General features: G+C 35.1%; 2 protein-coding genes across 6 annotated transcripts in view; one reads left to right on the forward strand and one right to left on the reverse strand.

Annotated features, from left to right (window-relative positions):
* LOC123551017 (general transcription factor 3C polypeptide 5-like) overlaps positions 1-847 on the reverse strand; it is a 65,112-nt gene extending 64,265 nt beyond the window's left edge. Inside the window, exon 1 of the mRNA XM_045339622.2 lies at positions 604-847. Within this exon, the coding sequence (XP_045195557.1) occupies positions 604-747 (144 nt within the window). The 5' untranslated portion in view covers positions 748-847. The remainder of the gene's footprint in view (positions 1-603) is intronic.
* Positions 848-960: 113 nt separating this feature from the next.
* Positions 961-21,729, forward strand: LOC123551030 (putative RNA polymerase II subunit B1 CTD phosphatase rpap2). Of its 5 annotated transcripts, none has more exons than XM_053524991.1 (11): positions 961-1,050; positions 5,823-6,014; positions 7,473-7,571; positions 8,712-8,777; positions 10,004-10,131; positions 11,311-12,362; positions 12,558-12,718; positions 13,534-13,631; positions 14,353-14,433; positions 20,528-20,596; positions 21,464-21,729. In XM_053524991.1, the coding sequence occupies exons 2-11, from the start codon at positions 5,877-5,879 to the stop codon at positions 21,636-21,638; spliced, it is 2,067 nt and encodes a 688-aa protein (XP_053380966.1). In that variant the 5' UTR covers positions 961-1,050; positions 5,823-5,876; the 3' UTR covers positions 21,639-21,729. The 5 variants fall into 5 exon arrangements, with proteins under 5 accessions (XP_053380966.1, XP_045195578.2, XP_053380968.1 ...); XM_045339643.2 differs by having other exon boundaries at positions 961-1,029; XM_053524990.1 differs by having other exon boundaries at positions 991-1,158.
* Positions 21,730-24,928: the final 3,199 nt, after the last annotated feature.

The raw sequence follows: 24,928 nt of genomic DNA on the forward strand, positions 1-24,928 counted from the left end.
ATTTTCTGAAACTGCAGCAATCGAGAGGCCCTCAGTGGATAAAACATGGATTTCGTAGATTATAAATATGATAAAGATTATTTTATCACAACCATAAACTTCAAGCAACAGCATTACTAAATTATTCTTGCATTGTGCTCAATTTCTACCTGAAAAAGTATGCTTGTCCACAGACAAACGGAATGAAAAAATGCACTAGTCCGCCAGCAAAAAGTCCTGAGTCGTACAAGTCAGACATAGGAATTCCACACCTCTGTCAAATGATCAGTGAGGGCATTTAAAGATAATTAACCTACTTTTACCCAAATAAGGAGTGAAACGTAATCAGCTTTCAAAGTAGGTCAAATCTGTTTCCTGTAGGTAGTGCTGCACATTGTTGTTCTTGCAAAAATCAAATACTGCTAGACCAGATTTACACGAAAATAGCAGCAGGAGAACTATATACTAATATATACCTTTTGGATGATAATTTATCGAAAGTCACTTGTCTGACACATTATGACAGGTCAAAATGTACCAATGCTTCGCCTTAATGTGACTGAAATTTGAATAAGAAAATAAAAACTAGAAACATAACTCTCGCGAAAACACATGACAATTGACCTTTTCTAAATTTTTGATTCCACCAATTGTGCTAATGGCTTTTTCTGGTTTGCGAACTAAAGCTGGATGTTCAACACAAATAAAGCGGTTGTTTTTATCGTATGACACATCGATTCTGTGGTTTTTATCCGTCCAAGTAGACATTTTTCAGTTTGACAGAGTTATCGTTCTTTTATTTTCGTTGTTTTTGAAATCTCGAATAAAGCAATTTTGATATTATTCTTTTTACAAAAGTCCCTTAAAACACACACATTAACTAAAAATTAATCACTTTTATTTAATTTAATTCTTTTACCTAATAATATTGGATAAGAACATTGAAGTAATGATATAATAAAAAAAAATATTTGAGTTTGAGGCTACCACAACAAAGATGTCAGCGCCCAGGAAGAAAACTTGCGCAATCTAGTTTTTCAGCGTCTTCCTGTAAAAATCACCGAGAATAAGGCACGGCTTAACAGTCTGCTGTTTCTTGGCGCCTGTTTCTTTTAAGCCTGCCTGTTTCTTTTAATGTTCCCCTAACCCCCAATAAAATTTGTCTACTTTTCTTCACAGGTAAAAATTCCTCCAATATTGATTGAAGCACCTCTATTGGTACTGATGATAAACTCGGACAGATGATAAAGTCGACCACCTACGAATTATTCGATTGCAATCGGTTATTTATATAATTGAACACCCCGTGTAATAGCAATCACTTACAATACCAACTGGTGTAAACAAAAACAAAATTGGTAAATATTCTGTATACCACTTGCTGCTATTTTCGCGTTACATCTGGTCTCGCGGTATTTGATTTTAGCGAGAACAACAATGTGCAGCGCTCTCTACAGTAAACAAATTTTACCTACTTTGAAAGCTGATTACGTTTCACACCCTATTTTTGTAAACGTAGGTCAATTATTTTTAAATGCCCTCGTCGATCATTTGACAAAGTAAAATCGGTAATGAATTGTGTGTTGTCCATATATTTGACAAAATTACCCTTCCACTGTGTTAATTTACACTGCAATAATTTTTAATGTCTTACACACGAAATTTATTTTGAAAATTTAGGGGTCCTATACATTTTACACTTTCACAGGAAGCGCTTTATCAAGTCGGATGCCGTACCGCGAAATTAGGATTAACTCCCTTGGTGAAAGTGAAAGTCACATGCACCGGAAACATGATGGGTTTAAAAGTAAACAAGGACTTGAAAAATGATTTTCTGTTTGAAATAATAGTGGAAAAGAAAAGGTTTAAGCAGTTAATAAGAAATAATAGCAACATACTATTGTTTTTCTTTTCTTTATTCATTTATTCCCTTAGTACCGCGAAAATAGGTGCAAACAGGCTAATATGAAAAAGGCAAAGCCTCTGAGCGAGCGTAGCTTAACGGCAAAGAAACTATTCACTGCTTAAAACAATTCCGAGGACCTATTCACTTGAAAAGAAACAAAAATTTAGTGTCATTATACCTGTAACAGCGAATATCATACGTTGCAAAATTTATGGAAAGCCGGTGTCACGGTGACGTCATTACCTGTTTGTGGCGTTCTTATGGCTTTATGCTTATTTATGATATTTTATCCCATTTTCTGGCCAATGCTTGATATTTTAAAAGAAAATCATATTTTTTTTCTACCAACTGGAAATCTTTCTTGCATTATTTTTGAGTGATGGATAATATTCAGCAATCAAATGAAGTTCTGTATTCACTGCCAACAAAGCATTTCCTGTGAGCACCTGTCCTCTAGGGACACGCACTTTGTAAAATAAAAGCAAAACTGAAATTATTTCCATAACATAACGTTTTTAAAAATAAAGACACCTAATGAACATAGAGATTGTAACTCAAATATAAAATAAAAAAAAAAAAAACAATTTTCCCGACTTTGACGGAAGTAGAACAAAATGGCGGCACCCAAAATGGCGGCGCCCAGATGAGAGGAAAATTTTTCAGCTACATCACTTTGCCCAAATCGGCACACCTTTGTTATATTCGCCTACACATTGCCGTAAGGCGAGCTACGCTCACTATAAATAAATGACTTATATTCATTTGTTTAAAAAATATTTATCCAAAATTACTGGGGGAGAGGATGTTTTTTGCACAAGCTCACTGTCAACACATGAATGCCTAGCATTAGCAGGGGTGTAAAAAAAATTTCATACCACTCGCCCTGCAGGACTAGTAGCCAGTAATATCTACTCGCCCTTAGTGAACAGCCACTCGCCCTGATAATTGACACTTTTAATACTGTCACTTTTATGAAAGGAGTATTATGTGCAATAGTATTATTTTCCGGAAAATATTTATTTTGAAAAGTGTCTAAAAAATTTGGACACAATAATCATCGTCCATCCACCCGTGTTGAAAGAGAGGGGAAAAAACGTTAAGGATTATCGGTAATTATTCAATTAATAAACTAAGTAATTGACCTTGTTTTCATGATCAATTTACACCCCCTCAAAGAGCTAAAAGAAGTGAGTCAGTATCTTGACATCTGAAGTGGAGATCAAAGCGGTATTTTTGCTCGGGATTGTCATGACATTACGTCATGTTTTCGCGCCATGTAACACATCACTGTCTGATCGTACCGCATCGGTTCTTAAAATTGCTGAGAAATAGAAATCAATAAAAAGTTTCTTCTTTAATTTGTTATCAAAAGCGAATGTGCTATATCCCGTATAAAACGTAAATGTCTCAAACGATAGTTACTATAGTGGATATCCTACCTCTGTGACCTGTTTGCCATCAAGGAATTTACATTATTGTTTGACAAAAAAAACTTTTAAATTGTTGTCAAAAAATACATGTACAAAGATTCATTTAAAACTTACTAAAAACCGCAATGACATCACATTGCTTTATTTTAAAATCGCGTTTCTATTTACGTTCACGAGGTCACGTAACCTATTCTGCCGCACTAACAGAAATCTGTTTACCAAAAATCGTTTTACTCCATGTATTGTAATTGCTGCCGCTTTTTCATTATTTAAGATTTTTTTTATTCTGTTTTTTTGTTCTTTATGGTCAAAAGTCTGAATTTTACGCCCAGAGTATTCATCATTTATTTACTTTTAGAAAGAAATAAGTAACTGAGATCGCGCTGTTTGAATTTTTACAAATGATTATATGAAAATTCGACCGTTTTTATAGAATTTTGCCTACATTTCTGTCGATATCTTATTAAAATCATTATAGAATTCAAATAGTATTATTTCTCAAGAGGTGTTGAAAACTTGAAGCGAAAATGTTAAAAAATGAATGCACTACGCACGGTTTTTGTGTACGTGTCGACGTAAATTAGATATTTAATACGATAGGTCTCACGTGCTTGTGGAATGGAAAATTACCGGCATGACGTTTTTATATCTTTACGATTCGCGGGTAAATTCCAGTCAATCCAGGTAGCGACTGAACCATCTCAAAGTTTGTTGACGTTTTGGAGTTGTAATTTCTGAATTTTGGTAAAGTAAGGACGTAAAAAACCACTCGCCCGATCGGTCGAGTATACAGCGAGGTCCACTCGTCCTACTCAGACTTTAACTCGCCAATGCGAGCGGGCGAGTGGAATTTTACACCCCTGTCAGACTCTGTACAAACATTCCATGCTTCCAAAGGATCTTCTTAAGATTTTATTAACTATCACAACAGCAATCTTTAAGTGTCATGTAGCGGCTGTAAAAAGTCTCTCCTTACTTGGATTCAGTGTTGTTATAATTTCTGGTCCTTTGGGATCATGGAGTCCACTCAATGTACATGGGTAATAGAGTTCCACTTAAGCCGGTGCTAGGGGGTGTGAGGGGTGTTGCACTTTCCACTATCTCGCATGAGCAGACTCAATCAAACCGAGGCTGGTATTAGGATCTTTTTACAAATTTAATTGATTTAATAATACTTGCAAAATATCTTTAACAACAATAGATTTTGGATTTCATGCAATCTGACTAAAGTACATATCCTATAACGCTACGCATAGGATCTGAGAACGACCTATTCATTGCCTCGTTCTGACGACCCTTTCGCTAACCAATCAGAGCCTAACTTACAACATCTTGCAAATCTACCTGTAGCCTTGACTTTTGATATTTACAATTCTTATATCATAATGTATCAGATAGCCGGTTAGCTCAGTCGGTAGGCCACTCGCTTTGTAAGATAGGGGTCCCGGGTTCGAGCCCTGGAAATGATTGCACATTTTTCTTATTCTTTGAGATTCGAACAAGTCGTCTGATTGGATAAAATAAAAATAGCAATACTGGAAATCCAAAATATACAGAAGACGAATGTGAATGGGTCGTTTTCAGATCTTCGTTTAGAAGATCAAGTACTTAAGTCAGATTGGGATTTCATGATGAATCCATCAGATCCAGTTGTAGGTTCCAGAGTTACAGCCCCTTATTGACCCCTGAAAGAGTCAAAATTTGTTAATTTTTACCTCGTGAACATGATAGAAGTGACATTTTACATTTGATTTTAACCACACTTACACACAACTTACTGCCCCTGAAAGGAGCAAAATTTTATATTTTGGCCCTTTCAGCCATTCATTTATGCTTTGATTTGATACAAACTTGCACAGAATGTTAATCTTGATGATCTCTAGGCCAAGTTCGAAAATGGGTCATGTGGGGTCAAAAACTAGGTCACCAGGTCAAATCAAAGGAAAAGCTTGTTAACACCCTAGAGGCCATATTTATGACCCTATCTTTATGAAACTTGGCCAGAATGTTTATCTTGATGATCTCTAGGCCAAGTTTGAAACTGGGTCATATGGGATCAAAAGCTAGGGTCACCCGGTCAAATCAAAGGAAAAGCTTGTTAACACTTGAAGCCACATTTATGACCCTATCTTCATGAAACTTGGCCAGAATGTTTATCTTGATGATTCCTAGGCAAAGTTTGAAACTGGGTCATATGGGATCAAAAGCTAGGTCACCCGGTCAAATCAAAGGAAAAGCTTGTTAACACTTGAAGCCACATTTATGATCCTATCTTAATGAAACTTAGCCAGAATGTTTATCTTGATGATTCCTAGGCCAAGTTCGAAACTGGGTCCTGTGGGGTCAAAAACTAGGTCACCCGCTGAAATCAAAGGAAAAGCTTGTTAACCTCTAGAGGCCATATATCTTCATGAAACTTGGCCAGAATGTTTATCTTGATGATTCCAAGGCCAAGTTTAACAGGTGAGTGATATAGGGACATCATGACCATCTTGTTTGTCTTACAGTCATCTTGTGGAAGTGTAACATTGGAAAAGAGGTAACAGGTGAAAACGACGACTATGGAAATGGAAGCAGAGAGGAAAAAGGCAGAACAGAGAAGGAAGATAGAGTATCAAGTAGCATGTGAGGAGAGAGCACATAGAATAGTGGAGAGACTTATAGATAACCCAGTTACTCAGGAACAGTTGATTAATGCTGTATGTATCAAATTTATTGTTATACTGTGAAATCATTAATATTCATGGGGGTCTAATTTTCGTGGTTGAGTCAATCCACAATATTTAATCCCAACATGCAAGTAAAATGCCCATTCATTTTATATTCCAGAGTTGAAATCCACGAATTTATATCCCCAGGAAATTGCCGTTTTGACCAAAACCACGAAATTTCATGCCCATGAAATTAAATGATTTTACAGTATTTCAGGAATTTTTGGTTGGTTTAATACTAAAGGGCTTAGGTGTAACTGAGTCATATTCCGATTTAAGAAATATATATTTTCCAAATATGAGACTAAAATTCTCAATTGTGTTCCATAAAATATTATGGTCAAAAAATTATCTTCACCAAATGCTAAAATCAAATTCTCAAAGCCAAGTGAATTGGTTGGGTAAAAGTCCTGTCTTTTTTTTTAGCTCACCTGAGCATGAAGTGCTCAAGGTGAGCTTTTGTGATTACCCTGTGTCCGTCGTCATCAACAATTTGACTGTTAACACTCTAGAGGTCAAAATTTTGGCCCAATCTTAATGAAACTTGGTCATAATGTTACCCTCAATAAAATCTTGGACAAGTTCGATATTGGGTCATCTGGGGTCAAAAACTAGGTCACCAGGTCAAATCAAAGGAAAAGCTTGTTAACACTCTAGAGGCCACAGTTAGGACTGTATCTTCATGAAACTTGGTCAGAATGTTAATCTTGATGATCTTTAGGTCAAGTTCGAATCTGGGTCATGTGAGGTCAAAAACTAGGTCACCAGGTCAAATTAAAGGAAAAGCTTGTTAACACTAGAGGCCACATTTATGACCATATCTTAATGAAATTTGGTTAGAATGTTAACTTTGATGATCTTTAGGTCAATTCAAATCTGGGTCAGATGGGGTCAAAAACTAGGTCACCAGGTGAAATCAAAGGAAAAGCTTGTTAACACTCTAGAGGCCACATTTATGACTGTATCTTCATGAAACTTGGCCAGAATGTTAATCTTGATGATCTTTAGGTCAGGTTCGAACCTGGGTCATATGGGGTCAGAAACTAGGTCACCAGGTCAAATCAAAGGAAAAGCTAGATAACACTCTAGAGGCCACATTTATGACCATATCTTAATGAAACTTGGTCAGAATGTTAATCTTGATGATCTTTAGGTCAATAGATCAGGTGAGTGATATTGGGCCTTTATGGCCTTCTTGTTTAAATGATTTAACTTTCAGCACATGTGGTGGTGATAATATCCATAGCCAGACCTTCCTCTTTTGGTTCAAGTTGAGATAAAATAAAATTTGCCTTGCATGGATTGTGTGTTTCAGTACTATTTAGATAGAAAAGATTTGAATTTAGTGGTTTTAGAAATTGTCTATTTCAAATGTTTCCATCAACAGTAGTGTTCTGAATCATTAGATTGTATATAATTGCAGTAAATAACAGTTATACTTTTCAGTTACATTACATCACCCCGAATCACTACGGAGATATTGTTGAGGAAAGAGCTGTCGCAAAGCAGTGTGGCTATCCACTATGTCCTAAAGATTTGTCAGATGTGAGTACAATTAGAAAAATATGCATAAAGCTAATTGTTTAACTTCAGCATGCTGGCAGCAAGTGATTTTGCCTTTGCCAGTGCAGACAGGCTGATCATGGCTGCACTGTTTGCTATTCAGTCACTGTCAGTAAATTTTCAGTGAACACCCCTTTGAATGATAAGTGGTACTGCCAAAATTGAATGATGGAACAGTCCATTTTAGAAATTTAGCAGGGTAAAGGTTAAAATAGAAGTTGAGTGAAAGTACATGTATATGTGTAATATATATGTAGCCTTAAGGATGAACTAATTTTCATGGATTTCATTACTTAATGAATGCATGAAATGAAATCCCAGTGGACAGGTGTATTTACTCAAAATTTGAAATCCACGACTTAATATCAACACGAAATTGCCATTTCAGCCCAAACCACGAAATTTCATGCCTTTGAAATTTAATGATTTCACAGTAACTGTCTGAATTATGCACATGGAAAAAAACTCCTAATTTTCTATAGGAAATGTTTATATCTTGAATCCAATATTATTGCCTTTTAAACAATTTGTTTGATTTTTTTTGTTTCAGTATTTTTTTCATTAACTTTGAATGTTCTGTGTGTATTTTGTATATGTACCGGTATATACGTATATGTATATAAGAATAACATTTAAGGTAACATTGTTTCTATGTTAACTTAAAAAATATCCATAAAATAAACTGTGAAAATGATTTGTTGCAATAGTGTTGGTCCTTTTAGTATCATAATACTGGACACATGGGGAGATTGAAGGAAAAAGTTTGGTCTTTATACTAGTAGTTATACAAAGGAATTGAAATGCTACAGTATTTAAAATATTCTGCAGTAAATAACTGTACATTACCTATATATACAGTTGAACATCGTTCGCTCGAACTCGACAGGACAGCAAAATTTGTGCGGGTTATCAATAGTTCAAGCCATCGGATGAAATACACTATAAAGGGATTTTACCGGGACCTGAGAATGAATTCAGGCTAAGGGTGGTGTTCGAATTATCAGAGTTTGAGCAAACAAAGTTGTCTGTATGTGTGCTTCTTACTGATAAACAGTGATTATAATCTGAAAATTTACAGTACTGTTTTACTTTAGCTTGAAAAACTTATTCCCTTTTTTACAGGTTCCAAAACAGAAGTATGTAATTTCAACAAAGACCAACAAAGTGTATGATATAGAGTCAAGGAAGGTAGGTGGATGAAATAAATATGTATCAGTCTTTCTATGTACTTAGTATGAATTTATCCGAGTATTGGTTAAGTCATGAAATCAGAAAAGTTTTTCGAATTAACTTGTCATTTTGTTCTGCTACTTAGAATACCATAAGGTCAAGACTTTTAACCTTTCAAGAGGTTGTGAGTTTGATCCCTATGTGAGTAGAGTTCCCTATGAGAAGTCGACAGTAGACAACACATCTAAAATTTTATCGTTTACCCTCCTTCTCGGATGCATGGGATGAAAGTTGTCAGTTGCTTGCAGAAAACTTGTTCATATTAGTTCTGAATCCAAGAACACTGGAAAAATCAACTCTCAACCATTACATAAACTAAAATTGTTGAAAAAAGGCATTTAAACCATATCAAACAAATAAATGGTCAAGTATGTGCCAGAATAAACTGCTCTGGATAGATCATTCTTGCATGCCAGACGGGGATTTCCGGTATTTTTGCCGGTGCTGGAAAAATCCATCTTACACCCTAGGGTGTAAGATGACTCTTGTGCTTTAAATGACGTATTACGAACTATATGTAGAAGATTTATGTAGTTATTTATATTTTATTTCGAAAAACTGAATAAAAATCCAATACCTTGACAGTTCCTTTTTGTTCCTGATAGTATATTTCTCGATTCAAAACACGTTATTTTATCAAAAATTCATAACGTTACGCTGGAACTGATAAAACAAAACCGGAACTAAACATTGTTATTTGTCTTTGAAACGTCATGACGTCTTTCGTGTTTACGGACGTTGATTTCCCGCGCTTTGTTTAAATACGCTGTGATAAGAATTAGTTCTAAAAAGAAAGCCGTTCAACTGATTTTATTTTTATTATTATATCTTGATATCGGTATGCAAGAAAAAGATTCTGTTACCGGTTATAGGTGCAGATGGGAATATCCGGCTCTCGGGTAACTGTTTAGGCGGTAACTCGGTAGGAACCTCGTTCCCGCCTAAACAGTTACCCTCGAGGCCGGAAATTCCCATCTGCACCTATAACCAGTGAAAGAATCTTATAGCCTGATCATACTTAAATTAATTAATAAATTGATTGATTAAATTTAATTTTTCATTGGCATTTGAACCCAAGACCAAAAATTGTTCTCCATGACCATTTATTTACTGATATTAAAAACTATTTGTTTTTCACATATATTTGTTTAATAGTAAGTATATATTTTTGATGTTATTTTCAGAATTTCTGCAGTCCACGATGTTATAAAGCTTCAAAACATCTGGAATGTCAGATTTCCAGTGATCCAGTATGGTCAAGGAAAAATATGCGTCCAACTCAGTTTGACATCTTGGCTCTGGATTTGAAAACGTATGCTAAGACATTTGATTCAGAACATATTTATGCTTTTCCTAAGACCTAAATTTCTTTCTAGTACTTCTATGTTAATTTTTGACCACTGTTATTTCACTGAAATATAAAAAAAAAAAGTGTAAATGAAAATACTTCTTCTTAAAAGTGAGAAAATTGCACATAGTAGAAACAAACCATTTTGTATTACTCTTCTATGATGTTATTAATTGTACCCCCCGACAACAAAGTTGTAAGGGGGGTATACTGGTTTCAGGTTGTCTGTCCGTCCGTCCGTCTGTCTGTCCGTAGACACAATCTTGTGCGCTCCATCTCTCCTCATCCCTTTGACACAATTTAATGAAACTTCACACAAGTGATCAGTAACAACAGTAGTTGTGCATGGGGCATGTTAGGTTCTTTCAGAAAAAAAATATTGCAGAGTTATGGGACTTTGTTTCTTGTTAACATACTATGTACATACAGTCTGCATATGCAATCTTGTGCGTGCCTAATCTTCCGAACCCTTGCACACAATTTAATGAAACTTCACACAAGTGATCAGTACCAACCCTAGATAAATATTCTGCATAGTTATTGGACTTTGTTTTTTGTTTCTATACTGTATACATACAGTCTATATACATACAGTCCACATAATTATGCAATCTTGTGTGTATCAAATTGCAATGTACTGTGTCAGTGCATGCGGGGGGTACATTCATCACCTTTAGTGATAGTTCTAGTTTATCTCTGTCATATTTGTTTTAGCACATTAATTACTTTTGGTTGTTACAAAATCTCCAAAAACTGAGTTCATAAATATAAATATCTGTGAAATATCCCATTTTCATTGTGTTATATTGACCAAGTTTCATAGTTTTACCTTAGTTTTATCCCTTGCTGTTAGAGCTTAGATATAGGGGATTGTTTTTCCCTAGGGTCAATTTAATTTTGGCCTGTATGGATCCTTTATGGGAAAAATACATGGCCACCAATCTTATAGTCACCAGTTTGACTGGAGGTAATGTTCTTTGACGATTTGAAAGATTATTAGGAAAAGTTTTCACTCATTCGCTTGTGGACAACTGTTATGGTTTTGGAGGAAGTCTAGAAATACAAGCAGTTAAAAAGTGATGTTAAACCCATTTCAAACAAGCAAAGAAACAAACAAGTCTATGGTATTATATTTGTTTTCAGAGGAAAGTTGGGAGATGAAGTGATTGTGAGTAAGGCAGGAGTGATTAGGGATGATCTTAGTAGACTTGAGAAGCTTGATAAGTATCAGAAAAACCTGGCAGAGAGGATACATGAACATAATGTAGATATGGAAGAGGAAGAAAGAGCTAGAAGGTCTAAAAGTGAAAAAAATGAGAATGAAGAGTCTGAAGTAGGAGAGAATGCTACAGAAGATGGTGCAGTTGTTTACACTTTAGACAAGACAATGAATGAACTAAGTTTAGAAAGAAATGATAGAGATGAAAAGGATGGAAAACAAAATGATACGGAACAGTTGAATGATGACATGAAAAGCATAAATGATTCAGAATCTTGTATAGAAAAAGCTTCTGGAGACAAAGTTAATGCTGACTCAAGGGAGACTGTGGATGCTCAAGAAAATAACATTCATAGTGCAGTGAAGTCAACTGGCTCTAAAACCTCGAAAAGAAACAAAGAAGCAGGTCCAAGTAAATCAAAAACTGATTACTTAATGCAGTTACTTGATAAAAGAAAGTCTTTGCTAGCTAAAATGGCTGATATTCAAAATGATAACCCTAAGGATGAGGGTAAACAGAAGCAAGAGTATGAAGACAGAAGAGTCAGAGAAACTGTAGCTGACAAGGCTAGAAGAGATGACAATGTTGCAAGAAAAAAGGAAAATATAACCTTAGTTCCAGAAGGTACTAAAACTGAATTACCAGATCTCTCTGCAAAACAAGGAGAATCTGGGGAAATCAAAACTTCAGAAAAAAGTTATTGTAAAACTGTAGCAGAAAAGAAAAAGGAGAAAGACAGTATCAAGAATTCTGTTAAAGATGAACAGAAAAGGACAGGTGGTGTGTCAGCATTAGACTTAATCTGTAAAGGTGTTCAGTCATGGATTACTTTAAAGTCTGTAGAGCATTTGAAAGTTGCTGAACAAGATGAGAAAAAACTGGAGTGCAGTACAGTAAATAAGGCATTTGAGAAACAATATCAGGATCTTGTTGCTAAAGTTGATGCACAGGAGAAAGACTTTGATGCTTTGCTAGGTAATGTAATGACACCTGTTCCTATATTTTTAGAATATTTGTCAGAATTATAAGGATAAATGTGATATTGAGTGATGGAAAAATAAAATAAAAAAGGTATAAAATATGTAAATTACTAATATAAATTGAAAATCTTTCATGATTTATGAAATTTTTCTCTTGAATTTATAATTTTAAATGAAGTTTGTGTTATAGGTGAGGAGACAATGACCTCGGACCATACAGACAGGCCGTCTGCTCCGCTACCTCATTTTGATGTTCTAAGGGAAGAATTGGAAGCTGACCAAATTAGAGTGCAGGAGTTTATGAAGGGATCCTTTACTTATAAAGTGAAAGAAAAACAATCTGGTGACAAGGTTAGTTAAGTTACAGTCTTATATTACTGTAGTTGCCTTCTAAGCCACACAAGGGGACTATAATCCATATTTTTAATAAAATACATAAAAATTTTTGATACTTACCAGTGTGCTGTTTTCTTGTGGACTCTTGTGGTTCTGTTAGCTCATGCTCATTCAGCTGAATTTATTTATTAAACTTTAGCAATTACTGACAGCAAAACTAACTTTACTGAACAAAACATTCAAAAATAGCCATAAAATTATGGCATATGCTTCAAAATATTTACCTGTAATAGATCATGGCCTTCACTTTTTTATTATTTGGTGCTTTTTTATGCATTCATGCCTTCTAATTGGCTGTTCTTTATAGAGACCAGTTTTAGAACCATTTTAACCATCAGAAAACTATGCTCCCCATCAAAAGTTTGCATCCACCTTATATTTCTATTGCTGTCAAAGTTACTTTGAACAAACTTGATGACAAATGGCTGGGCCGTCTATTTAGAAATAGAATGAATCAGTTTGTTCCTCCATATTTATGACTGATTTTGAATTAGTAGCTGACCAACATAACTCATAGATAATTGGTGCACTATTTTAGCTATGCTGGACTAATACATCATCTTAAAACACAGACTGACAAGATACATACTCACATGTATTTAGGATAAGATAAAGAGGTTGCAAGAGCCAGAATCTGCTACATTTGAGTACAACACAAATCAATTAGAAGTAACTAATCAACAAAATAGTAAGAATTATGGCAAGCTCAGTGATCCAAGCCATTGATAATAAAGTTATCCCATAAAATGGCTGTTGTATTTATGCTACAGGATTTGGAGGGTTCCAGCATAGTTGTTTTACCAACTGTGGACAGATATGATCAGCTGTTGATCAGACAGAGGATTGTGATTGACAGAATAAGCAAAGTGTGAGTTCTTATGAATCAGTTATTAAATTTTTTATATTATTAGTATAGGTCTTTATTTTTGCTATGGTAATCAGTATGAGTAAATATGTTTTCAAAAACTTAAAAATAGAATTATGGTATAAAAGGTTTAAAAAGTTCACATTACTTTGCTTTCCTGTACAGAAGGTTAGTTCAGGGAGATCACAATGCTGTCTATTCACAGATACAACACCATTGAAAACCTGCAATACTGTGGAATAATGGTGTAAAACCCAGTTCATCTGATAACTCTTGTTTTATGCATTATTTGATTTTGCATTTTATTGCAGATTGCCCGATGTGTTGCCTTCTTTACAATTTGATGTAACTTTTTCACTCAGATTGCCAGATGTGTTGCCTTCTTTACAATTTGATGTAACTTTTTCACTCAGATTGCCAGATGTGTTGCCTTCTTTACAATTTGATGTAACTTTTTCACTCAGATTGCCAGATGTGTTACCTTCTTTACAATTTTGATGTAACTTTTTCACTCAGATTGCCAGATGTGTGCCTTCTTTACAATGCTGTAACTTTTTCACTCAGATTGCCAGATGTGTTGCCTTCTTTACAATTTGTTGTAACTTTTTCACTCAGATTGCCAGATGTGATGCATTTTTTCCAATTTGATGTACTGGTAACTTCTTCTTTCAGATTGTCACATATATTGCTTTCTTTACAATTTGATGAAAACATTTTCTTGCAGATTGCCAGATGTGTTGTCTCCTTTACATTTGTTGATACAGGATGTATTTACTGAACTGAGAGAGCTGATCTGTACATTCAAGTAAGTCAAGAGAGAAATTAAAATAAGTAATCAATACATTATGCAATTTACATGTCTTGTACCAGGCCCAAATCCAGAAATAATTGATTGAGGGGGTTTGGGGGATGGAGGCACCAGTTCAGAATGAAGGCATCATCAGCAAGGCACATAGCCCCTAGTGGGGGTAGGTACAAAAAGAATGTTCATACCAAGTAAATTAGAAATTATAGTAAGTGGTGCCACTACATCATGCATTTCTTAGATTATACGAATGAAGATGTTTTATGAAAAATTTAAAGCAAGCTTATTCATAAGTATTCAGTTAATACACATTTCGGCATCTCGATGTAAAACAGTGGACAGTGGTTCTTTTTATATACAGTAAGGGCAGTTTAGCACTGAGGGGATGATTTACTTGCTTGCCTGGCCCAGTTCTAAACAAGTTGCAGGCAGTCAACTTTTCAGTTTCAAATCAAGTTATTTAAAAGATATTAAATACTTTATTGGACAGAATGAAGTATTGTCACATATGATATCACAATCTTTGGTAGATTTCACCTTTTCCATTTTGTAGCTATTTAAACTTGAGTCAGCATTTGAACCTGCATTCTAACATTTCACATCTGTGCATAAACATATTAAAATTAATGTCCTATAATTTATAATTAAGTTTGAGAGGAAACGAATACATGTCATAACATTTATTATGCCCCCCTTCGAAGAAGGAGGAGTATATTGTTTTGCAGATGTCGGTTGGTATGTAGACCAATCCGTTTCCGGATGGTTAGTCAAGAACGCTTGGGCCTAGGATCATGAAAGTTGATAGGAAGATTGGTCATAACCAGCAGATGACCCCTATTGATTTTGAGGTCAGTAGGTCAAAGGTCAAGGTCACAGTGACCTAGAACAGTTAAATGGTTTCCGGATGATAACTCAAGAACGCTTAAGCCTAGGATCATGAAAATTGACAGGAAGGTTGGTCATGACCAGCAGATGACCCCTATTGATTTTGAGATCAATAGGTCAAAGGTCAAGGTCACAATGACACGGAACAGTTAAACAGTTTCCAGATGATAACTCAAGAATGCTTTAGCCTAGGATCATGAAAGTTGACAGGGAGATTGGTCATGTCCAGCAGATGACTCCTTTTGATTTTAAGATTAGTAGGTCAGAGGTCAAAGTCACAGTGATCCTGAACAGTTAAACAGTTTCTGAATGATAACTCAAGAACGCTAGGGCCTAGGATCATGAAAGTTGATGGGGAGGTTGATCATGACCAGCAGATGACCCCTATTGATTTTGAGGTCAGTAGGTCAAAGGTCAAAGTCACAGTGACCCAGAACAGTTATATGGTTTCCGGACGATAACTTGAGAATGCTTGGGCCTAGGATAATGAAACTTGATTGGGAGGTTGATCATGATCAGCAGATGACACCTATTGATTTTGAGGTCAGCAGGTCAAAGGTCAAGGTCACAGTGACCCAGAACAGTTATATGGTTTCCGGACAATAACTTGAGAATGCTTGGGCCTAGGATAATGAAACTTGATTGGGAGGTTGATCATGATCAGCAGATGACCCCTATTGATGTTGAGGTCTAAGGTCAAGGTCACAGTGACCCAGAACAGTTAAACGGTTTCTGGATGATAACTCAAGAACGCTTGGGCCTAGGATCATGAAACTTAATAGGGAGGTTGATCATGACCAGCAGATGACCTCTATTTATTTTAAGGTCAATAGGTCAAAGGTCAAGGTCACATTTACCCAGAACAGTAGAACTTTTGTATACAATGACCAAATAATTTCTGTTCCTTGTGCAATTGCTGAATGCATCAAGGGGGGCATTTCGTGTTCTACGAGCTCTTGTTTGATTTAGACTTTTCATACTTCTATTTTAGAAAAGTGTTAAACTTGTTTGTTCTGTGATATATCATCTGCAGAATCCCATGCCTTGGTACCCTAGATGGCTTTTCCTCCTTAACAGGCTTGGGCAAATCTGTCAAGACGGTTTTCTCTCCTTTGAAGGATTGGGCACCAAATATTTCATGGGATTCTGCAGTTGTTATTACACAAAAAGACACATTATCCTTACATTGCCAAAGCATCTGCCTCTATCTACCAGCAACCCTTCAACTACCACAAACAAAATGTTGTACTAGAAACATAGTCTTAATGGATGTGAATGTTAATTTGGTTACAGAATGAAACATATATTATTATCCCCCCGCCAAAGGCGAAGGGGATATTAGAAATGCTCTCCGTCCCTGTGTGCGTCCATCCGCAACGGTCTTTGTCCGGAGCATAACTCCAAAAGTACTGGAGGGATTTTCTTCAAACTTCATACACTAATAGAACACATTGGGAGGAAGTGCAATGTGCAAGAACAATAACTCTACCTTGCCTATTTTTTGAGTTATTCCCCTTTATCATATTTTCTTAAAAAAATTTGTCCGGAGCATAACTCCAAAAGTACTAGAGGGATTTTCTTCAAACTTCATACACTGATAGAACACATTGGGAGGAAGTGCAGTGTGCAAGAACAATAACTCTACCTTGCCTATTTTTTGAGTTATTCTCCTTTATCATATTTTCTTAAAAAATTTTGTCCGGAGCATTTCTTCTTTATGCATGGAGGAATTTTGATTTATCTTGGCACAAATGTTCACCACCACGAGGCGGAGTGTCATGCGCAAGATCCAGGTTCTAAGGTCAAGGTCACACTTAGAGGCCAAAGGTCAGATACAAGAATGACTTTGTCCGAAGCATTTCTTCTTCATGCATGGAGGGATTTTGATGTAACTTGGCACAATTATACACCATCATGAGATGAAGTGTCATGCGCAGTTCCCTTCTTTAGAATTACTTCCCTTTGTTGTTACTTTAAATAGCTTTTATTGTAACTTTTTCATTACTAGTCGTAGGGAAAAATCGAGACCACTGTTCTGTAGTACAACATGCATGCTACATCCAATTTTGAGGTGTATTTTGACCAATCTCTACCTGGTAAAGATCATGTCAAACTAAAGTCTTCTTTCATCAAGGGACAATACCCTGTATTTACCGTTCATAAGACAAATTAGATATGCGAGTTTCTTCCCTTATCTACCCGTAAGGTAACATAACGTATCTTATCACCAATCATTCTCATTCATCAGATGTTCGCCATGGTACCCGAGACGAACCGGGGTACCATGGTACGTAGAGCCTATAAAAGAATAGGAAGGACGAAATGAGAGTCCGTATATTTAATGCAAGAATTTTGGATACAATATTTTCATGATCACCTCAAATATGAACAGAATCATTTTATTTTTGAGTACAAGCTATGAAATGGACTAAGGCAGTCTGACATTGTGGAAACTTTTATTTGCGACAATTAAAACACATGTATTTACAATATGTAACAGTACAGAAAGGAATAACAATTAAAGACACCATCAGTCAAATAATTAAGTACTAAAATTTTAGGTTTATCTGACCGCTATCTCATTTGTATTTGCTTAGTTAATTAGGTATAATATGTTGCGCAACAGAACATCTGGTTGTTTATCAGTATGGATAGCGCACACTGCATGCAGTTATGTAAATTTGCATTTCTGTGATCATAAGTATTCACAATAATTTCCGAAAAAGTCAACGTTATATGATAGATTTTTAGGATTGAAATTTGATGTCTTTTCTTTATTTCGTTTCGGCAAGATACATGGACGGGCATGTATTGAAGCTTTAAAAAGTTAGAAATTATGTACAAACCTCTTTCTCAAAACAAATGCTTTTTCTGACATGAGTGATATAAATAGTTAATATTTACTTCATTATTCCTTATAAAAGTTTTTGTATGTAAATGTTTATGTTTGTGTATATGTATATAATGTATATGATTGATGGTGTATGGGCCGGAGGCCTAAATCACAATAAAGATTTGATTTGATTGATTTGATTTTAAAAATCTAGTTCATTTTCTTTCATTTCATTTCATCATAAAGTTTTTCTTTTTTATAATTGACCCTTACAGGCACAGATACCTGCTGTGTTTACAGAAGTTTTATGGTATGATCATGCTGACAGCTACTATACTTAACACTTTGCTATTAATCAGAAACACATTACACGCTTATACATGTAAGCAAAATAGCCAACCTGCTATATGCTATTTCATTTTAATCAATATTACTGTAATATTAAAATCCATTTTAAAGTAAAATATATCCAGTTAAAAGATATATCATGTCAGTCCATTGTTCACATTTAGACTTAGAATAGTTTTGACAACTATTTGTTCGACTGTAAGCTTCGTAAACATGATAATTAAAATTAAGTACTCGAATCTATGTGTCAGTAGTATATTTTATATACTTCCAGTAGTGCTAAATTTATCTATCAGTCAATTATATCATATAGCAATCTTGCAATACATATAATAACAGAAAAATAATACAGCTGTATGTTCGTATACCTGTGATTTATTCGGTTATGCATTGATACGGTTCTGATAAATAACTATGGAAGCGAAAACCCTGTAAAAGCCGATAAGAATTCTGATTTTGTTTATAATTTCTATACTGAATCTCAAACGTTATACTATTTGTAACATTCTAAGACTGAATATTTCAATTACACATGGTTGCAACAATTTACATTTTTAACCGTAACAATGTCACGTGGCTGTGACATTGACCGCAATACACAGTAATATTTGACACCAGTTTTTTTTTACATAAAATAAACGATATGTAACGCAACATGCGATCAAGGCAATATTTTAAACCTTAATTTTTAAACAATGAGTCAAAATAACTTAAGCTATGCAATTGTATTCCAGCTATAATAATTCTAACATCTTTGCCTCTACTACGGAATACTTCAAGCAAGACAGAGCTACACTCTTATCAGCTAACAGATAATTCGGACATTTGGACAGAGTGGCTAAAATGCAATTTTAGCCATTTTTAAATGCAAATGGAAGCAAGATGCTATTGAATTACTTTAAATATTTTTGTATCATCATTCTCCTTGTTTGTTATACTTTCACGTCATAACAGTGATAAAATTTGTTTCAGAGGAGAAGCAATATTAAATGTCCTTTAAAGTTAGCGAAAGACGTGATTTGCTTGCATTTTATATAGGTTACATAGGGAAATACTATGGTTGATTTCAAATGAAATTGGAAGCAAGAAGAAATAGTGTTACATAAATAAGAAATACACCAGTGGAAAGATAAGAAAATGAATTTTATGGTAGGAACAGTGATAAATTTAAATATCAAAGCAGGAAATAAGAATGGTCAAAACAAAATTTAATCCTTCTATATGTCAATGTAAATGACAGGTCTGTCTGATATCAGAAAGTCTCTGCGGCGGCTGTTCTCGCACCCCGCTGCGGATAGCTTGATAAGACGCCTAAGAAGAAAAAAGCTGGGTATGTTTTGTGTGGACTCACAATTTTTTTTTTTTTTTTTTTTTTTTTTTTTTTTTAAGATTATTTTCCCTTAGTTGTTACTATAAATAACTTATATTGTAACATTTTTATAATTGACCGTAGGGAAATAACAAGACCACTTTTCTGTGGTACAACATAGATGTTACTTTCCAATTTTAGGTGTATTTTAAGGTATCTCTACCTGGTAAGGAGTTTTTTTGTGGACTTAGAAAAACAAAAGACTTACAATGATTACTAAACAACCACAAAATTAAAATTCCATTTGCAAATACAGCTGCTAGAGTAAAGAAATTTGCTGTGACGGGCGTATATTGTGACATTCTGGCACTCTTGTTCCCTGTTAGCTTTCCATTCCTTCTTTTTACAGTAGCCATATAGAAAAACGTCATAGCTATACTGTTCATGAAAATTAATAAAATTTAGCAGTAAACCACTCACCACTGACTTATTCTTTCTTCCACATCTTTAAAACCCCTGATGCGGACCACAACTAAACGGTTCTTCAAAACTTTCCCCAAAATTAATACTAGTACTTTCAGACACTAACTTGCCAGGAACTTTAGCCTTCAATTATAATATGCCCGGCGGGGGGATTAGCCATGTCTAGCATGGCTCTTGTTTAACAAGCAATAACCTATTAGTGTACTTTCATTATTTGAAATTTCTGTTATTTTCAGTTTGACAAGTGACAATATTACATTTAAGCCAGCAGAGTGGACCATTGTTACAGTGATACTACTCAGAATGTAAGTACAAGCAACAAGGTTATAAAACTTGAGTTTAGAGACCAGTTTTAAATCTCCACTAGCATCTGATTGGTTGTTTCTGAGCTAAAAATTTAAATTGACCAATGGAAACTTTGCATTCTGAGAGGATGTTCAAACTGAATTTTAAAATCTTTGACTCTGCTCATTGTTTGGACATTCCTCTAGATGTACATTTTCATTGTATTGTCACCATTAGACAGCACTATCTGTAAGTTCATAATAGGTAAAAATAATACATGCTAAGCATGACTGACTAGTATTCCTAAATTATAAACTCTGCCAGTGCTTTATACTTTTATAAACAAAAACTGTTTAGATCTCACTGAATCAATTTGTTACATTTATTTACAATAATAGATGGAAGTGAATAATTTGGCATAAAGCTAGTGGCATGCCCCTTTCATAATATATTTCAGCTTTTATATGATGCAACTTTTGAGGAAGGTTTATTTAAATGCCATGCCAAACAGCTTCTTGTGAAACCCTGCTTAATATCATTAATATCATTTGTAAATATTGACACTTTAGCCCAAATTAACTAAATAATCTTTTAATTGATAACCAGTCTAATCCCAGACTGAGTGGTTAAGGTTGCCACCTTCAGATCACTTTCCACTCACAGCAGTAGGTTTGAAACTTTGCTGAGGATACAGATTTTTTCAATGTGATAAAGCCATCCACAGGTAGGTACAGAAAGCCGGTGTTTCAACCCAGGAATTATGAAATAATTCACAGATGGACACCTGGAAAGTCATTATATTACCTATAATGTTTCATTGAAAAGCTAAACAGGTGTTGTTCCCCTGGCTGGCTGCTTCGTAAAGATTTGACTGTGTACCATTTCAGGTTATCAAGAAGAATGATCACAGTCCAGAGAAGTTTTACCAGTCCAGGAGCCGAGAAATATTTCACCCTGTTGTTGTCCAGTATTGGTGCCGGTATAGACAGTGTAGATGGGATAGTGAACAATTTGTTGAAAATTGAGAAACCTAGAAAAGTCAGAATGATTTCTGTGGAATAATACAATGTGAATTTGAAGAGTACTTAATTTCAGAGTTCGCCGCAGCAATTTGAAGTGTGTCAGTTGTATACGGAATAAAGAAAAAAAGATATTTAGTGTCGTGTTTTTTTGCCTACACTTATATGATAAATGCATACACAATCAGCAAATCATAATACATTACAAGATTAACAAATGAATTGGACCATTAGTTATCAACAACATAAGTAAACGATTATCTCCAGATTACGGTACATTCATATATGTACAAAGTGGAAAGAATAAAAGAAGAAAAAAGAAGTAAAGAAAACAAATGAAGTGAAGTACCATGAAAAACAGATCAAACACAACTCTTCAGCTGATGAATTTCCCACATCTGATAGCATCACACAGTTGATGAATCTCCCACACTAACGACATCACATGTGTCCCTTCTACGTCCTAGCAAAACTTACCTACAAAAATGCTTTCAGGGGTATATAGAAGTATTGATAATGACGTTTATAGTAAGATGATAACAGTTAGCTTCTTTCAACCAGTTGGCTTCAAAAACAATTTATATAAAAAAATGTTTGCTATTTTGAATTTATATGAACAGGTTAAAGAGGCTGAAGTTTATTCTTATCATTTTTATTCTCGGTCCAAATTTATAGAAGTTTGAGAACACTGAGGGGATGAAGAGTTCACATGCTTCTTAAAAACTATATTATAGGGTAAACATTTTAAAAAGTAATGATCTGCATTTTCTGCAGTCATTGGGCCAAAATTCAAAAGATTTGAATGGTCATAAATCTATTAGTTGAATAATGACTGTATGACAAGGTAAATCCGATTGTTTATTTGGAGATAGTTGTAAACGTGTTTGAACATTACCCTTATGTCTTTATCCCCCTTTAAACACCCCACCCCTAACACACACTATGCAGGAAAAAATGTGGTTGTATTTTGCTTTATACCTGTCAATATGTCGGTCCCTCTGAGAGAAGAGCAGACGGTGTCTGCCAAATAACTTGAAAAAACACATCACTCAGAACTTTGAAAATGGATTTCATCCAATAGCTCATAAATACTTGATCCAGAACATTCAAAACTTGGTAGCATAATTTGGCTTATGAAATAGATGACCCATGATGTCATAAGGGTCAGTAGGTCAAGGTTACAGGAGCCTGAACGTTGAAAATGGTTTCTGCACAATTAACTTGAGAATCACTTAACACAGAACCTTCAAACTTGATAGCAAGATTGGGCTTTTGAAGTTGATGACCACTATTAATTTTCGGGTCAGTAGTTATTGACCTTTATGCCTCTAAATATGACCTTAACATTGGACCTAATGATGTGGGTTGTGCACTCTTTGTGTCGTCTGGACAGGGTTAAAAATTGATGCTAATTTTATGAAACTCACTTTGTTGGTTTAGAAGATAAAAACTAGACAAGAATTTAGGCACTTTGGTCTATCACATCTAACTGTGACATTGGCCTTCAGCCTAAGTGAACCAGAGTCCTCAACAATTTTCCAAGCAGTTTAGAGTATATGAAACTGAGATGAAGTTGAGCTATTTGACCTCTGACCTTCACGTGTTACGCTCGGCATGTTGTCTTGATGAGGTAAAACAATTGATGCTAGTTTTATGAAAAGGTTCCAGTGGCTGAGAAGATATGGAGTGGACATAGATTAATCCTAGCTATCAGATCTTTGACCTCAAAGCATGACCTTGATATTGGACCAGAGTCATGTTCTCTGCACGTCGCCTCCGTTGATTAGGTAAACATCTGATGCTATTTTTATAGCAGTTTATACGATATGAAACAGACACAAATTAAGCTAATTTACCTTTGACCGGAAGTGACCTTTACCTTGGTGTATGTGCTCTGCACGTCGTCCTTTATCTGTCAAAAGTTAACGACTATGGCCGCGTGACCAAGACAAAATGTCTCAAAAGGACCATTGCGTTAGGTCCGCTTTACCATAGATCCTGGTGAATATTGTGTGGCGAGTTTGTCTTCTTCGCATCGTCGACTTAACTGGAATGTGAAAGCTAAAAAAACGTCCAGATAGAAATGTACTTCAAATGATTGATAAACACCGCGATACAGAGTAACATAGGTGATATCTTTGGTTTTGTAAAACAATGCCTGGCCGTCCGTTACTTCAATGAATAAAGTATTACAATGAAATTCTTATAGAGTAGTTCACTACAGATTGAATGCTTGGCAAACTATTTTCTAAAAGTAAACTTTTGTAAGATTTGTCTGTTAAGCTAGTAAAAGGTTGCCAAGCGATCATTTCTGGAATATACTGGTTTCTGTGAAAAGTGATTTTTTAAAAGGTTTCTGTATTGCCGTAATGCTGGCTATTTTTTCATGTATTTGCAAGTGGTGTACTGGGATTATATTTATTAAAATCTATATCAAAGACGATCCTTTTAAACCACGCAGTCAAACGAAATAATGGCAGACTAGATTCCATTATGTCCTTCTAGCACCGGCTTTATCGTTACCCTTTTGTACAAATACATTAAATGAACTTGAACCCAACAGAACATATAATCACACTACATCAGAAAACTTTAACATTTTCAAGACGTGTCATAATAACCAAAGGCTGTATGATAAAAGCACCAATGGTACTGTACTGTAGCATTTCATTCAAATACCTCTAAAGGTCTAGATTCTATTTTCCTTGGCAGAAATATACATGTATCTCAATCCATAATTGAAAATAACAGGGGAAAAAGAACAGAGATTATAGTATGCTAGTAACTAGTTATTTCTATGGCCTAAACATCTAGGATTTGGCCTTTTAAGTCAATGAAGGACTTTTTCATTTTGCAGTCTCTCAAAAAATGGTAGGCTGTTAAGAATATTTTCTTTAGTTTCACACAAATATACTCCCGGAGCTCAAGTACTTGCAATGTTCAAGCTAGCAGAAATTTAATAGTTAAAAAACTGTTACACTATGCTATAAAAAATCATGAATAAATGAGTCTGTAAACAAACTGTTACTGAACAAAAGGGACAGGCGTGAACATATGTCGAAACCAGGGGTCGTGAGTTAGAGCTCCAGTCCCGCTAACTAAAATTACTAACGTTAAGATAAGAGTCCCGTGTATGGGTGCTTTACACCAGGCACGCAAAAAAACAACAGGCAAGCTTCTAGAATTGGGGCGTCTTCTGTATCTTGCACTATCCTTCAATTAACTTACTAACAGTCTCTAAAAGGTACCGCTCATATGGATTTCAAATGGCGTAAATGCTTACCAACCAACAAACTATGTGTTTAGCCATATACTATCAAGGAAAAGCAAAAG

Source organism: Mercenaria mercenaria, chromosome 15 (assembly GCF_021730395.1).
Source record: "Mercenaria mercenaria strain notata chromosome 15, MADL_Memer_1, whole genome shotgun sequence".
Lineage (NCBI taxonomy): Eukaryota > Metazoa > Mollusca > Bivalvia > Venerida > Veneridae > Mercenaria > Mercenaria mercenaria.

Bases quoted from the DNA above. Each gene is read 5' to 3' on its own strand.
- LOC123551030 (XM_053524991.1), top strand. From the start codon at position 5,877: ATGGAAATGGAAGCAGAGAGGAAAAAGGCAGAACAGAGAAGGAAGATA. The intron at 10,132-11,310 runs GTATGCTAAGAC...ATTTGTTTTCAG, and splicing joins TTGGCTCTGGATTTGAAAAC to AGGAAAGTTGGGAGATGAAG. The intron at 14,434-20,527 runs GTAAGTCAAGAG...TGTTATTTTCAG, and splicing joins GAGCTGATCTGTACATTCAA to TTTGACAAGTGACAATATTA.